General features: G+C 45.5%; 1 protein-coding gene across 1 annotated transcript in view; it reads right to left on the bottom strand.

The window, feature by feature from the left end:
• Positions 1 to 3,403: 3,403 nt before the first annotated feature.
• Lama4 (laminin subunit alpha 4) overlaps positions 3,404 to 15,951 on the bottom strand; it is a 141,963-nt gene continuing 129,415 nt past the window's right edge. Inside the window, 6 exon segments of the mRNA NM_001309447.1 lie at positions 3,404 to 3,702; positions 8,838 to 8,957; positions 9,498 to 9,591; positions 11,102 to 11,232; positions 14,057 to 14,216; positions 15,446 to 15,601. Coding sequence (NP_001296376.1) covers positions 3,557 to 3,702; positions 8,838 to 8,957; positions 9,498 to 9,591; positions 11,102 to 11,232; positions 14,057 to 14,216; positions 15,446 to 15,601 — 807 coding nt within the window. The 3' untranslated portion in view covers positions 3,404 to 3,556.

Below are 15,951 nucleotides of genomic sequence, written 5' to 3'. Positions count from 1 at the left end.
ACACACACACGCGTACCCAAGTAAGTGTAATAAAAAATAAGAAGTAGGGAAATAGAGGAAGAGTGGAACCCAAGTCCCCTTTCAACATGATCAATAAAATTGATAATCTCGGCAGAATTATGAGGTGTAACAGAAACCACAAATAATCGGTTCACAGTGGAGTATACCTGCCAGTCTTACAAGGAAACACCTTCTTAGCGCTATGGATGCTTTAGTGTTGAATAAATACCTCCCACATTCCCTTACGTTATCGGGTATGCGCACTCTCAGAGTACCATGCTTCCATGGCTTGCCTCCATGTTGACGTTAGCTCATGATCATTTCAAAAGATATTCCGTTGAGGCTGTGGGCGTGGGTTGAGGCCGTGGGCATGGGTCGAGGCCGTGGGGGTGGGTCGAGACCGTGAGGGTGGGTCGAGACCGTGGGCGTGGGTCGAGGCCGTGGGCATGGGTCGAGGCCGTGGGTGTGGGTCGAGGCCGTGGGGGTGGGTCGAGACCGTGGGGGTGGGTCGAGGCCGTGGTTGAGGGTCGAGGCCGTGGGCGTGGGTCGAGGCCGTGGGGGTGGGTCGAGACCGTGGGCGTGGGTCGAGACCGTAGGTGTGGGTCGAGGCTATGAGCGTGGGTCGAGACCGTGGGCGTGGGTTGAGTCTGTGGGTCTGGGTCCCGGCTGTGGTTGAGGGTCGAGACCGTGGGCATGGGTCGAGACCGTGGGCGTGGGTCGAGGCTGTGAGCGTGGGTCGAGACCGTGGGCGTGGGTCGAGGCTGTGAGCGTGGGTCGAGACCGTGGGCATGGGTCGAGACCGTGGGCGTGGGTCGAGACCGTGGGCGTGGGTCGAGGCTGTGGGCATGGGTCGAGACTGTGGGCGTGGGTCGAGACCGTGGGCGTGGGTCGAGACCGTGGGCGTGGGTCGAGACCGTGGGCGTGGGTCGAGGCCGTGGGCGTGGGTCGAGACCCTGGGCATGGGTCGAGACCGTGGGCGTGGGTCGAGACTGTGGGCGTGGGTCGAGACCGTAGGTGTGGGTCGAGGCTATGAGCGTGGGTCGAGACCGTGGGCGTGGGTTGAGTCTGTGGGTGTGGGTCGCGGCTGTGGTTGAGGGTCGAGACCGTGGGCGTGGGTCGAGGCTGTGGTTGAGGGTCGAGACCGTGGGCGTGGGTCGAGGCTGTGGTTGAGGGTCGAGACCGTGGGCGTGGGTTGAGGCTGTGGTTGAGGGTCGAGGCTGTGAGCGTGGGTCGAGACTGTGCATGTGGTTCACTGTGACCTCGGTATGGTCTGCCTAGGTCGACTAGAATACATTCTGAATTCTCCTATCACAGCACTTTGGGTATTCTGGACAGAGTACTGCGTCTGATAGGCAGTGGCATCCTACACTTTGATGTTTGTCCCTTTTTGTCCCATGATTACATAAGCAATTGGGATGTCATCCTTCAATCTCGTTTACCCCTGACCCGGCTGTCCCATCTGCTTTCTCTCTGGTTATGAGAACTCAGGAAAGGTTATAGACTTCTCGTCTTTCTGACAGCTGTCAGTCATTCCTCCAGTCTTCTCACACACGCAGGCAAGCCTCAGGGGCTCAGTGGAATCAAAAGTAGAGGCATCAGAGTTTCCTTTTCTCAGGAACTTTATTGTCTTGGAAGGGGAGTGGAGGGGAATAAACTTCACGGAAACTCTGCTTTCCTGAATTTCACTTAATATTTACTGAATATATTCCTATACATGTCAGACACAGCTCTGAGCTCTTACAACAGATTTGTGACCAATCCAGAAATCCATGTGTTTTATATTTTAGAAAAACGTGTGTGTGAGAGTTTCATCTGCGTGTGTCATCTGCGTGTGTGTACCTGCAGTGCCCTAGGAGGTCAGAAGAGGGTGGCACAGGCCCTGGCACTGGAGTTACAGGTGACTGTGAGCTATTAAGTGGGTGTAGCAGCTGAATCAGGGACGTCTGCAAGAACAGCATTTGCTCCCACTCTCAAGGCATCTTTCCCGCTCCTAGCTTACATCTTTGAAGTTATATGAGCTTTTTCTGAGGAATGTGAACAGGTGTTTATTAACAGGGCATCGATGACTGAAATGATTCCACCCGAGTGTACTGTGGAGATCCAATGAGTTTAATTGGAGTTACAGGAGTATGGGGATTAACTATAGAGACATGAGCAACTTGTAAGTGGATACACTGAAGAAGAAATTCTTATAAACCTTCAATTGCCTATTTTTAGGGGAGATGGGGCTTCATGAGCCTCACACCCAGCAACTGTCATGGCTTATACATTTTCAGGGAAAGGCAGGAACTGTTGAAATCCCCTCACCAATGCGCCCAATTCCAGCTGGAGACTGAGGTAAACAATGCTTGACAAAAGGTAGGGGAATGTGCTGTCCTAGAACCACAGGGCAGTGTTACGATCTGCATTCATACGAATGTGTGTCCCAAACTGCTAAAATCACATTTCAGTTGAAGTCTCTTTGGCTTCAACTCTGACTAAGTGCCTGCTTTTCTTGTTTCATAATCCAAATGTTTAAGAAAAAATAGTCCATTGTTCACACTCCTCTTTTCATACCGGGGAGGAGGAGGAGGAGGACCAGAAGGGGAGGGGGAGGAAGAAGAGGAGGAAGAAGAAGGAGAGGGGGAGAGGGAAGGGGAGGGGGAGAAACAGAAGAAGCCTTTTCATTTTGAGCCTGGGAGAGAGAAGTCTTATCCAAGAACTGGTTCAAGTTCATGTAAATGGGGAGGCAAAGGCTTTCAGGAGGTCACTGTGTGTTCTAAATGATACACACAAGTCAGGGGAATTCCCATTTTCTGTTAACCCATAAACTATTCAATTATACTACAATTTCCTTTTTAAAAATGTTTTGCGTATGTACTTCTGTGTGCACACATGTGCTCGTACTGTACCAAGTAAGTACACATGAGGCACACATGGCATTTGTTGGGAGGTCATGGGTTAATTCTTCTGACACCTTACGGGGCTGAGGATCTAATTCAGTTCATCTGGCTTGTACTCAAGCCCCAGCCTCTGAGTTATCTCCCCAGTCACACAAAAATAACCCATTAGAGCTGTTACTAAGCAGGTACTCCGACTGTAAGGGTGAAAGCGGGTAATCTAATTTAGGTGGTCAACAAGTCAGTAAACGAAAGGTAGGAGATGGTAGTTGAGGACGAAAGAAAGTTGGGTATACGTTGAGGGATCTCCCCGGAAAGATGGCTGCCTCTGAGAACGTAGTCACATCTGGCTTGCGCGCCAGGGCTGGCTAAGGACCCCCTCTACTTTAATAGACAGGAGCAGCCAGTCGCTTTGCCGGCAGAAACACACAGGCTCTCAGTCTGAGGAACTCCTCCACGTTTTGAACTGCTGTCTGCGGCAGACATGTTGGATCCCCAGGATGAATTTGAATTCAAACAAGAAATAGGAAGCAGCCAGTCTCAGATTTATTGAAATCCCCTTCAACCAGGTGAGAGCTTCTGTAGGGAGGGGGAGTTCCAGGCCCCCAAACCCGCCCCCCACTTTCGTGTTCATTTCAGTGCTGGAAAGAACTCTCCTCAGCGGCCTTGCTGCTGCGTCAGGCTGTGGGGCAGGAGTTAATGCTCACAGCACCACTGACCAGGGCTGCTTTACTGAAGCTCACCGGACGCCCATCGATCACAAAGTGACGGATGCAGCCTGTGAAGGGTTTGCTGGGAGTCAAACGGGGCGTCAGCAAGGACTCTGAAAAGAGAAATAGGGAAAATAAAAAGTCAATGGGGGGAATTTCAAGCTCTGATATCAGCTCCCGGTATAAACTGGAAGATTGCTCAGACTTTCAAAATGATTTCCCGTCAGCAACGGCTCACAGTGCTCTCTCTGGCGGACTCCCGGGGCCTGCACTCGTTTTTTTTCAAGAATGAGAGCACATGGGGGTTTTAATGTTTGCCATGTTTCTGTGACCACAGTCCTGTGCATACCGTGGCTGTCTTCCAAGGCTGAAATTCCCCATTTCCCTGTGAAGCCTTAGCCAGGGAGTTTCCATGATCTACCTGTGCCATTCCGAGTTAATTTCCCCGAGGTCTTATTTGTTGACCTTGTTTTGCTGAGAAGGGAAAGGAATGTGTGCTTCCCTGTCATTTTTTTTCACAGAATTATTGTTTCTGTTTAATCCCTATCTTCATTACCCGTCGCCCTTAAGCTTCTGCATTTCTGCCAAGCTTATAATGAGAATATAACGAGGAAATAATGAATTCAAACGAGGTAAAATTTAATTTTTCTGATCTCGTGGCTTAAGACCGATAAATAGGGAAGTGCTCGTTGGACAGATTTTTTTTTTTTATATGGACACAGGTGCCTTCCATCGTGTACGTCGGATAGATTTTTTTATATGGACACAGGTGCCTTCCAGCGTGTCAGGGAACCTTCCCCACTTATTGCAATTAGGCACCTCGAGAAGCCTGGTGTTTATTAGCTATACAGATACAATTAGGTGTGTTGGGGCGATAGAGGCAATCTAATTTAAAGCAACTTGGAGAGCTTACAAATATTATGAAATTAAAACCCATTTAGTCACACGCACAGCAGTGCGAGCAGTGGCAGACGAAAGGGGAAACACAGTTGGCAACCCGTAACCGAGGGAGGCAGATACAGCAGGAGAGCAAACCGGCAGCGCCAGGCGCCTGTCGTGGCTCATCTTCCTGCAGGCAGAATAGGTGTGCACAGAACCCGTGTGCTCTCCCCTTTAGAACGGCACGCATAAGAAAGCTTTAGTTAGCTTGAGCCCAGTGATGGCTGTGCACACCTTTAATCCCAGCAGTCAGGAGGCAGAGGCAGGTGGGTGTGGGAGTTCGAGACCAGCCTGGTCTACAGAGTGGGTTCCAGAACAGTCAAGGCTACACGGAGAAACCCTGTCTCCAGAACGTTTTCGATTGGAAAGGGGCTCCTTTTATTTGTATCTAATTCACGACGGCTTCACGTTAGAACAGAATGCTCAGCGAGCTTCATCCTCAGAACAAAACCCGAGCTAAACCTGGAGAAGAGGGCTTTTCTAGACCCTCCGCCATCCTGTGTACAGTGAGACACAGCTTCCGCCCTGCCTGAGATTCCGTCCTGCCTGAGCTGTCCACCCTCGGTTCATGCGGAAAATCATCTGGAGGGAATAATTAATATAGCAATTATGGTCTGCATGATGGGCCATGAAATTAATTCTATGTAGTGGCAGAAAAGTACCCTAGGGTCCTGAGTAATTGGTTAACAAAATGAACACATTTGTGTGTGTGTGTGTGTGTGGGGGGTGTCCATATATGTCCATATATGTGTGTAGGGCATGCACCTATGTGTGCTGATGTCAGAGGCATGTGTTATGTCCTTCATTAACTCTCTCTGCCTAACTTTATGGACGCAAGCGCTCTCCTCAAACCCTGAGCACACCATTTTGTTTCCAGCTATGATATTGACTCCCAGTGACCCTCCTGTCTCTGCTGCCCTCGGTGTCGGGGTTACATGCACGCCGTGGACAATACCCAGGTTTTATGTGGGTATTGGGATCTGAACTCCAGCCTTCACGCATCAAGCACTTTACTGTTGAGCCATTTTCCACCCCTTAACATAGAATTCTAAGAAAGAATGTTTCCGAGATCAAACGAAGGCCTGAAAATATTGCGGGGTTTCCAATAGTGGTTGGTTAGACTTGGGAATGGGCTTCACTAACCTCAAAGATTCTTTAACTTTTAAATTATCGTACAGGAAAGTTGATTGTGTGTGTGTGTGTGTGTGTGTGTGTGTGTGTGTGTGTCTAATAGTTAATTGAATTTTATTTATTACCCTTTTTGGGTCTTTTGAGACAGAGTTTCTCTGTGTAGCCCTGGCTATCCTGGAACTCTCTGTAGACCAGGCTGGCCTCAAACTTCTAGAGACCCACCTGCCTCGGGCTCCTGAGTGCTGGGGTTAAAGGCGTGTACCACCCCCATTTGACTATTAACTTTGTAGTGAGGTGTGATAGCTAGCTTTTTTTTGTCAACTTGACACAAGCTAGAGTCGTCTGGGAAGAAGAAATATCAGTTGTAGAATTGCCTTCATGGGTCTGGCCCTTAGGGTATTTTCTTGATTAATGATTGATGTGCAAGGGCCCACCCCATGATGGGCAGAACTAGCCCTGGGCAGTTGTTCTAGGGTTGTATAAAACACATAGCTGAGGAGCCAGGCAGTAAGCAGCCTTCCCCTACGGCCTCCGCCTGAGTTCCTACCTTGACACTCCTCCATTTCTCCCTAAGTTGTTTTGATTATAATATTTATTATGATCAAATATAATTATAGTCATAGGACACAAATGGGGACATGAGAGAATGGATTATCAAAGTTGGGCGTTGTGTAAGAGGGACTGGTGCTTCAAGAGAAGTCAGGGCACATAGATAGGACTTCTCCCTAGGCTTGATTTCTTTAGTTATCTTTCTTAATGTCCTGGTTTCCGATATGATTTTAGTGGAATTAATCCCAGGCAGCTTGGGATGACAGAATTAACCACAGCCAGCTTAAATTATAATTGCGTTTGCTGTGGGCTTGCTGTCGTGGTTCCTGGGTGGAATGAAAAGCTGCAGTTACGGCAAGGTGGGTCACTGATCCGACCATGGGTACGGTGGGCCACTGGATCTGACCATGAGTACAGTGAGCCGTTGGATCTGACCAGAGCTTGCTAGTCCCCATGGGGTGGCTCACTAGCAAACTCTTGCTGTTCATTATGTGTGTTGGGCACCCTGGCCTCAGTTTTAGGTGTATCTTGTTCTCTCAGTCTGTAGAGCTTATGTCTGACAGCAGTGTGTGGTGCTAGCATCAGACTCAGAAAGCAAATGGGTCTGATAAGAAGTTCTTCTGAATCTCACGGCAAGCGCCTCAGGTTTAGGGATAGGAACAAATGCTGTAACCTTCACTCTGGAGAAACATACTGTCCACTAAGAGCTTGGACAGAGGCTTAGCAGTGTGTGCTGGGTGGGCACTGAACTGTTGTTTCCTGTCAGAAGGTAATGTACCATTTAGCTTCAACAGTGTCCCGTGGTAAATTCCCATGGTTTGAATGAATGTTCCCATGATCTCAGGTGTTTGAACATGTGGTCCCCAGGTGACGGTGCTGGTTGGGAGTTTAGGAAGTGTGGCTTTGTTGGAGGAGTTGTGTCACCAGAAGCAGGCTTTGAGAGTTTAAGGACATGCTCTGTTTTGAGTTTGCTCTCTCTGCTCTGTGCTTGTCGTTTAAAATGTGATCAGCTCACCTTTAATCCTGGCACTGAGTTCAAGGCCAGCCTGGTCTACAAAGTAAGTTCCAGGACAGCCAGGGCTACACAGAGAAGCCCCTCTGCCCCCCAACCACCACCACCGGAAAAAAAAAAAGATGTTATCATCCTCCTGATCCTGCAGCCATGCCTTCAACTCTGCCACAAGAGACTGTCACCCCCTAGAACTGTAAGCCTAAATAAACTCCATGTACTATAAATGGCCTTGGTCATCGTGCTTTATCCTGGTAATAGAAAAGTAACCAGAATAGTTTTATAACAGTGGTATTATTGCATGTATCCTAGGGAGAAAGGTTGGAAGGAGAAGGCAAGCCCAAAGGATCAATAAGGAATTCGGTTGGAGGAACAGGAGAAGCGGTTCCATGGAGCAGTAGTAGCAGAAAAAAGGAAGAGCAATATTTACTAGAAATTGCATCCCCAAGTACTTGTGGCAAGGTCTGGAGCAAAGGTGGCATCCCTGAATATTACAGAACTTCAGTCTCGGGCGCTACGGGGAGACCAGAGGCACGGGTAAAAAGGGGCAGGTGAGCACTTTGCTTAATTTAATCCTGTGTGCACTGGAAACGTGAAACAGCTGAAGCTATACTATGATTTTTTTTTTTTTTTTTTTTTTTTTAGGAAGGAAGCAATGTGAAGAAATAGAACTGACATGAGACAGTTTCCACAGGTCATAAAATAAGGTGCAATGGCGGCCTTTCCTAGAGTCCCTTTCAGAATCAAAGCCAGAACAGAGGCAGAGGACTGGGGGATACTGGTGTGAGTGCCTGTGTGAAATTCAAGAGGGGGTTTGCTTTTTGAGGATCTTATCTATGCCTTTTGGCTCTCGGGTTAGCATTGCTGGCAATGCTGGTATCTAACTGTTCTATTGCTGTGAAGAGACACCATGACCAAAGCAACTCTTACAAAAGAAAGCGCTGAACTGAGGCTTGCTTATAGTTTCAGGGGTTTAGTTCATTCTTATAATGGTGGAAAGGCTGGTGGCATGGAGGCAAGAAGTAGCCGAGAGCTTTACATCCTGATCCTTATGCAGCCAGAAGAGAGAGATAACACACACACATACACACACACACACCACACACACACATACCACACACACAGACACACACATACACACACACACCACACACACAGACACACATACCACACACACACACACCACACACACACACCACACACAGACACACACACCACACACACACACACACACACACACACACACACACGAGAGAGACAGAGAGAGAGAGAGAGAGAGAGAGAGAGAGAGAGAGAGAGAGAGAGAATGGGATAATGTCTCCTGTGGAATATAATAATTTTATGTGTTATTAATCTTGAATTAAGAGTTAAAGTTTTGGTACATTACTTCTTTCCTTTCTTTTCTTTTCTTTTCTTTTTTTTTTTTTAGTGCTGGGATCAAATTCAGTGCTTTGCTGCTCTTTCCTATTAAGGGCTCTTTCCTATAACGGCACATCCAACCCTTTGAATTACTAGGTGAGTTACGACAATACATGGCTTACTTCGTAATGTAACAGCAATTGTGAGAGCTCACTGGGTTTCCCTGGATTTGGAAGCTGGCACATCCTCAGAAGCACTTACCTGGAACCCCTCCGACAAACACAGGCTCCCTGTGATCAACCGGCTTTGGGTTCAGGGGTCCAACTACATGGTTCACCTCTGAATCTACATCCAACTGAACCACGTTGGAGTCTCTAATAACTGAAAAGCAGGACAAAGACGGGTTACATGCGACACTGGGGTAATTTTTACATGAAATAATTTATCACAACACCATTCATTCCAGACTAAAAATCACCACATTATCATAGAAAATGGCAACAATGTCAGCATAATTAACTAAGCAATCATAATGACATTTTCCTTAGAAAAGGGGACTATTAGACTACACTCTACATTTGTTTCTCTAAAAGTTTCATGACAGCAGCTTATACCATCTAATGCTAAGGGATCCAGCACCCTCTTCTGGATTCTGTTGGCACCAGGCATGCATGTGGTACACAGACATATGTGCAAGCAAACATGTAAAATTAATTAAAAAAAAAAGAAAGAAAGAGAATAGCGCGGGACTACAGAGATGGCTCAACAGCTAAGAGTATGTACACATTTTAGTCTGGTGATAGTATTATATTACTCTCTCTTGTCATCCATCAGTATCATGTAAAATCTAAGGTCTTCCAGGACGCCACCCTCCATGTGCTACGCCTGTACGTGAGACCTGGGACATTCCAAGTTCTTCACCTGTAATTCTGTGCCATCTGCCATCGCAGAGATTCTGCTTGGGGGTGACTGAGGTAGAAAAGTCTCTGACGCCATTGTTGACTTTCACTATGACCTGCCAAGACGAGGCATGTTATACAGTTAGTCGAATTTCTTACCGTCAGGAGAAAACTGAGTTTCATAACTAGCTTACCATAGATAGGAAATACTGTGCATAAATACTCATACATGAGTACACTCGCAATGTGAACACAAGAGGTCACTATTTCATAGGTGATAGAAACAGTTTACATTAAAATAGTTTAACTGCATGTTTCGAGAGGGGACAAAATGATCCTACTAGAGACAAATCGAGGAATGGTAAGAACTGTATACAATGAATTTGCTTAGTTTACACACTGTGTTCTGTTTACAGAAAGCAGATTGAGACCCTGAAGACACTCTGGGGCAGGCCCTGCGCCTGGCATAGTTGGCCAGTGCACGACAAATTCAGCTTACTCTTGTAAATTTTTCCCATTTTATTTTTTTTCTTACTGATCTTTTGCTTGTTTGTTTCGATTTCTGTTTTTGTCTTTTCTTTTTTAAGAGAGAGAAGAACATAAAATTGAGGGAGTAGGAAGGTTGGGAGGACCAGGGAGAAGTTGAAGAAGAAAAACCATGATCAAACTATATTGAATGGATAATTTTTCAATCAAAAATGAAAAATATAAAAGATACTGGTGAAGAGAATGAACTTTCAAGCCAAACCGTTTCTGTCCCATTTTTCTCACTGTCAAATAAATGTGATAATACCATATCCATCTTTGAGAGGAGGACCAAATTAATTTGCTTGCATTAATCTTTTAGAATAGTATTCAATACCTGGTAATTAATATATAATAGCATATATTATATACTAATATTATATATAATATAATAGTAATATATAATGTATATAAGAGTTATATATATGTAATATGTATAATTATATTATACATATAGAAAAATACACACATATATATTCATTCCATGGGCTTATGACAGCTAAGTTTTATTTTTTTATGGCCTAACTGTATATACTAGAACCTCAATAAAACTTAGTTATATTAAGTTTGAGACATAATGAAAATATTCCTTTAAACTTATTCCCATACCTTCTTGAATGATTTTTGGTAATATCTTAAGGTGAATGCGGTGTTTACTATAACCTAATGCAGTCTTCTGGTAATTGAGGATAAAACGCACACACACACACACACACACACACACACACACACACACACACACGCACATCTGTGATAAGCATAGAAACATTTAGAAAGATGCTTTCACATTCCGGGCTGTTTCACAAAGTAGATACATTTTCCCTTTTATTTGCTGAAAAAGCTTTCTTCTAACTTTTTTTCTTAAAATGCCACGCTGTTGTTGGTGACCCTCTGGTAGTCTTGCCATGGTTTCACGACTCTGTTCTAATGAACTCCCAGTCCATGAATGTGAACGCATGCATTGTACACACTTAGCACTCATGTTCAGTTCCCCTCTTTTTCTCCATCGGAAAGTCTGAAGACCTAATGCTGTGAAACGCATCTGCTGCTTTCCATAGCGGTCAGGGTGAGAGGAGCTAGACGGAACGCGCAGGATACTACCTGTCCGCTTTTCATGTGTACGTTCAGGTATTCCCCGTTGACACTGTGGCCATGGACAAGGGTCCCGGAACTGCTCCGGGGACGGACTTCAAATGCGATTTCAAACTTTAGCCCAATGTTGAAAGACTCATCTGCAGAGGGAGGCAGAGATTACCAGGAGAGCAAAGCAAAATCTCTAACCCTCGAGTGACTTTTCGAGGACAGTGTACTAAAAGTACTCCGTATGCTACGACAATTCAGAGGCAGCTGCGGTCTGGCCTGCATGCCGTTTACTCCTTTAAGGGAGAGAAGGGGATGGCAGGATGGCTCAGTAGGTAGAGCACTCGCTGCAAAAGCTGGCTGCCCTGGGTTCCATCCTTCCAACCTGTGTAAAAGTGGAAGGAAGGAACCAGCTCCACAGAATTGTCCTGTGATCGCACACACGTGCTGTGCTGTGTGCCCGCCCCCATCACGCACACACATAGTACATGTAACATACACACTATAATAAAACGTGAGGAGGATGGGGCAGTTTGGGCAAAAATGGAATCCGAAACATAATTTTAAAAAAGGAGGGGATGAAAGTTTGGGCAGAGACTGTAATCTGAAGCTATGTATAGTGGTTGGAAAACTTGGAGAGCCCCCCCAGAAAGCGGCTCCAGACAGTCCCATGCCGTGCCTGGCTGGTTATACATAGAAAATGGGGAGCCAGGCCCGGAAGGGCCCCAGTGTGCCAATTTGGAAGATGGACTTCATTTTGTAGTCATTTAGAAGAGAGCTGATTAACTGTATTGTAAGATAATTTTTAACTTAAAATTTAGCTGGTGCTGCGATTTAGGAACTTGTTACTCTGGTGAGCTAAAACATTGCTTGTTAAGAATAAGACGGGGTGGAGGAGGTGGTGGCGGTGGTGGAGAGGTGACTCATGGTTAAGAGCACTGGCTGCTCTTTCAGAGAACCCGGGTTCAATTCCCAGCATCCACAAAGCAGTTCATGACCATCTAATTCTAAGGGATCCAGCACCTTCTTCTGGATTCTGTTGGTACCAGGCATGCACGTGGTATAAAGACATACACACTGGCAAATATGCATACACATAAAATTCATTAAAAAAAGCGAAATAAAAAGAACATCTGTGGGGCCAGACAGATGACAACAGTTAAGAGCATACACTGTGCTTCCGATGGATCTGAGTTCTGTTATTAGCACTAAGATTGGGTGGCTCAGGACCATCTGTAACTCCAACTTCAGGGGATCAGATATATTCTTCTGGAACTTGTATTCATGTGCACACTACCGTTCCTCATATATATGTAATTTGTGTGTGTATATATGTTATGTATATATGTAGTATATATGTGTGTGTGTAATTTAAGTCTCATTGCAAATGTAGGCACTTTAACAGTGTCTATTTGACATATTTCCTCATAAATAACTTAAAAATTCCCCAATGCTTCTTTTTTTTTCTTCTTGTTTTTAGACTTGGTCGGTGTGTGTAGTTCTGGCTGACCCAGAACCTGCTCTGCTGGCCTCAAACTCACAGAGATTCTGAGAGTGCTAGGATTAAAAGTGTCCACCACCATGCCAGGCCTTCCTGGCACTAGACAATACTCAAGGAATAGAACATAAATTATACAGTTGGCTATACATTTCCAACTGCCCCAACCCTAGGAGTCTTTAAGGACTAAGAAACTGGAGTGTATGTTTCAGGAGCAGTCATTGGAAGCAGGCAGGGAAGGAAAGCAAAATCCTGAGGTGGACAACGTGTCTCTAGTCACATTCTACTGGAGTGATTGTTTAAGAAAGTGTATTTGGTCACACTGTGATTTCCTTACCAGAGGTTGTGCAAGATTCCCAAGGGTTGTTTCGTTGAACCTATTAAAGGTTTGGATCATTAAGAAGGGTCAATGCTTTATATTGAAGATGTCTGTTGCTGTGGGTTGGGTTAGATGGTGGGTGTGTGTAGGCTCCTAGGATTTCTTTTGCTTTTGCAGCAATTTCGGTCTATCATCCAGCACACAGACCGCTATGCATGTGACACGTAACACACGCTGCTGAATGCGTGAGCTTTGAGTGGGGCAGTAATGGTTGGGAGGACATCTTCAGAATAAGGTCTCCCAAGGGCAGTGTACAGGGCTTCAGTGTGTGTGTGTGTGTGTGTGTGTGTGTGTGTGTGTGTGTGTGTAATTTCCTTCAGTGGGGACAATAGTTCATACTAACAATCAAGAAAATGTAGAGGAATAAGGTGGCCAAGAACTGGCATAGACTAGGACACAGGACAGAGCAGGAAGTTCTGTATCAAGATGGTCTGCCCCCAGAAGTTCAGCCAAGGACAGCAAACCAGGGTTGGTGCTGCATATCTGGTTTGAAGCCATAAAGCAGCTAACAGGGGTCCTTGAGAAAAGAGGTCATCTGACAGGGATGAGCTTGGAATTATTAAATTTTAACAGTGAGCTTAAAATTCCCTGTTAACTATCTCCAGGACAATAGCATTTCTGGATTCATGCCTTTAACACACATCATCGTGTAAGTCTGTTTTGTTGCTGTAACAGAATTCCTAACGCTGGTTGATTTACAAAGGAGGATAATTTGGCTCACAGCCCCGGAGGGAAAGTATGATGGTAGCATACGTACTGCAGAGGTGGAAGGCTCTGTGCATGTATGTGTAGGGAGGGGGATGTGGGAGAGGAAGAGGAAGAGGGAAGGGGGAGAGGGAGAGGGGGAGGGAGAGGGAAAAGAAGGGAGGGGGAGGAGGAGAGGGAGAGGGAAAAGGAGGAGAGGGGCTAGGAGTTTATAGCAAAGCATTCTGGTGTTGAACAATGCAGTCTTCAGGGAATGAAAACTCACTCGCACGAGGTCCTCTTTTTTAATGACTGGATTACCTCTCACAGCCCCTTCACGTGCTGCACTGGGGAACAAGCTTTAACTGGCGCTTAGGTGGGGCTAACGGTAATCACACCACTATGGTCACATTACCTAGAACCACATAGCCTCCTTCTGTGGAGAAATAAGTCCCCGTCTCCATTGGCCCTTCAAAGCAAGGGGTCACGCTAAACGTTTGGGAGGCAGAGGCGATGGAGGCTCCATTGAGCTGGAGATTGCCAAGGCAGCCACTGAAACTGTAGACTGAGTTAATCTGAAAGAAGAAGAAGAAGAAGAAGAAATTGCTTAAAATACCCTTGCCCAGCGCCCAGATGCACCACGGGAAAGCAAACGAGTGAGTTACCCCTTGTTCATTTTAGCGTTCTGAATGAGGGACGTGGCTTCTTCCTGGCACTTACTTTTAACTAATTCCTCAAAGCTGGGATTTTGTATTTCACAACATCAGCGTGTAGTTATTGAGCATTGGAAATGTTTCCACAGGTAGCGACAAAACGAGTTGCAACTGTGGTTTTCTAGTTGACGAGCGTACTACCATTCATTTTCCTTCAGGAGGGTAGCTGGGTCCCAGATCACGGATGTGGATGGAAGTTCTATGCCACCAGGGAGAAGCTTGCCGAGCTGGCTTCATTAGCTCGTAATGCAGTTATGAATTTATCACACTACGGGATATGACATTTGTGTCACTGCGCACAATGGGTTTTAGACCGCATTTGGGAACAGTAAAAATGACAGCCACAGAACTGGCTGCTTACTTCAAGTCTAATTATAGTGAAAACCGCCAATGGATCTTAGCAATGTACTGACCCTGGGATAAAATCAAATCTACGTTTGTGTTTCAGATAAATTAAGACCTTTGATCCTTTCCATTCACCGAGAAACCCTTTTAAAAAGAGGTATTAGCTGTAATTTGATTTACAAAAATGTTTCTTAGATTCTGAATTCTCCCACTTACATGTGCACTCTGTGAGTATTTAGAAATTGTGAGAAAGAGAAAAAGTGGAACCGAATTGAAAGGAGATGAAGGTTTTTATTTTTCCCAGTCAGTAATATGGTAGAATGGGTTGTTCTCTGGTCTTACTGTAGCTTTTTATTAAAATTATAGGTACTTGCAGAACTAATAAACCCCCTCTGGAGATGTAAATTCCAGGGCATTTTATACCTATTAAACTTTTTTTTAAAATCTCATTTCTATTTTAAAAGTCAAAATGCCCAGGGCAGGCAGGAATCCTACAGGACAGTCTAGGATATATATATTATTTTTTTTTCTTTTCTTTTTTTTCCAGAGCTGGGGACTGAACCCAGGGCCTTGCGCTTGCTAGGCAAGCGCTCTACCACTGAGCTAAATCCCCAACCCCAGGATATATATTTTGAAGTCAAACTGCTCCACTTTGACTAAGTTCCTACTCTGTAAAATGAGAACCGGGAATCAGTGTTTTTCCGGTTCAAGGGGTCAGTGGCTCAGCCTTGCCACAGCCGGCTTACCTGGACATTTTTCACAGCCCTTCCGGGAGCCACTCCTCCCAGATAAATGGGACCCTTGATTTTCCAGGCAGCGTCACTAGGGGGGAGCCTTTCTTCGAGGACTCGCAGACCATCAATGACCAATCGGCCACTGCTCTTTTCCCGAATAAATATCACCTGGACAGAAAGGAGGAAAGTAGTTTGTTGTAGGTATGACCCCAAACTAGGGGAAGGCTGTGTTGTCCACTCTGCCAACCCCGGTATTGCAATGCTCTGGGGAGGTACAGAAAGTTTCCAAAAAATGTGAGCCCATCTTGGACTCTCTTCCTCTCAGTAAGCTTTTGGTTCTCTTGGGATGTCAGAAACTTTATTCCTTGAGTCTTTGTTCTAGAGCAGATGTCTGTTTCTAGGCCCCCTTGCTTTTTATATATTTTTATTTATATATATATTATATATATTTATATATATTTTATATATTTGCATTTATTTTTTCCTCCATTTCATGTATTAGTATTCCTCTATTGTCT

Source organism: Rattus norvegicus, chromosome 20 (genome assembly GCF_021556685.1).
Source record: "Rattus norvegicus strain SHRSP/BbbUtx chromosome 20, alternate assembly SHRSP_T2T, whole genome shotgun sequence".
In the NCBI taxonomy this organism is placed as follows: Eukaryota; Metazoa; Chordata; class Mammalia; order Rodentia; family Muridae; genus Rattus; species Rattus norvegicus.
Note: the sequence above shows the minus strand (reverse complement) of the source record. Positions and strands in the feature narration are given on the sequence as shown.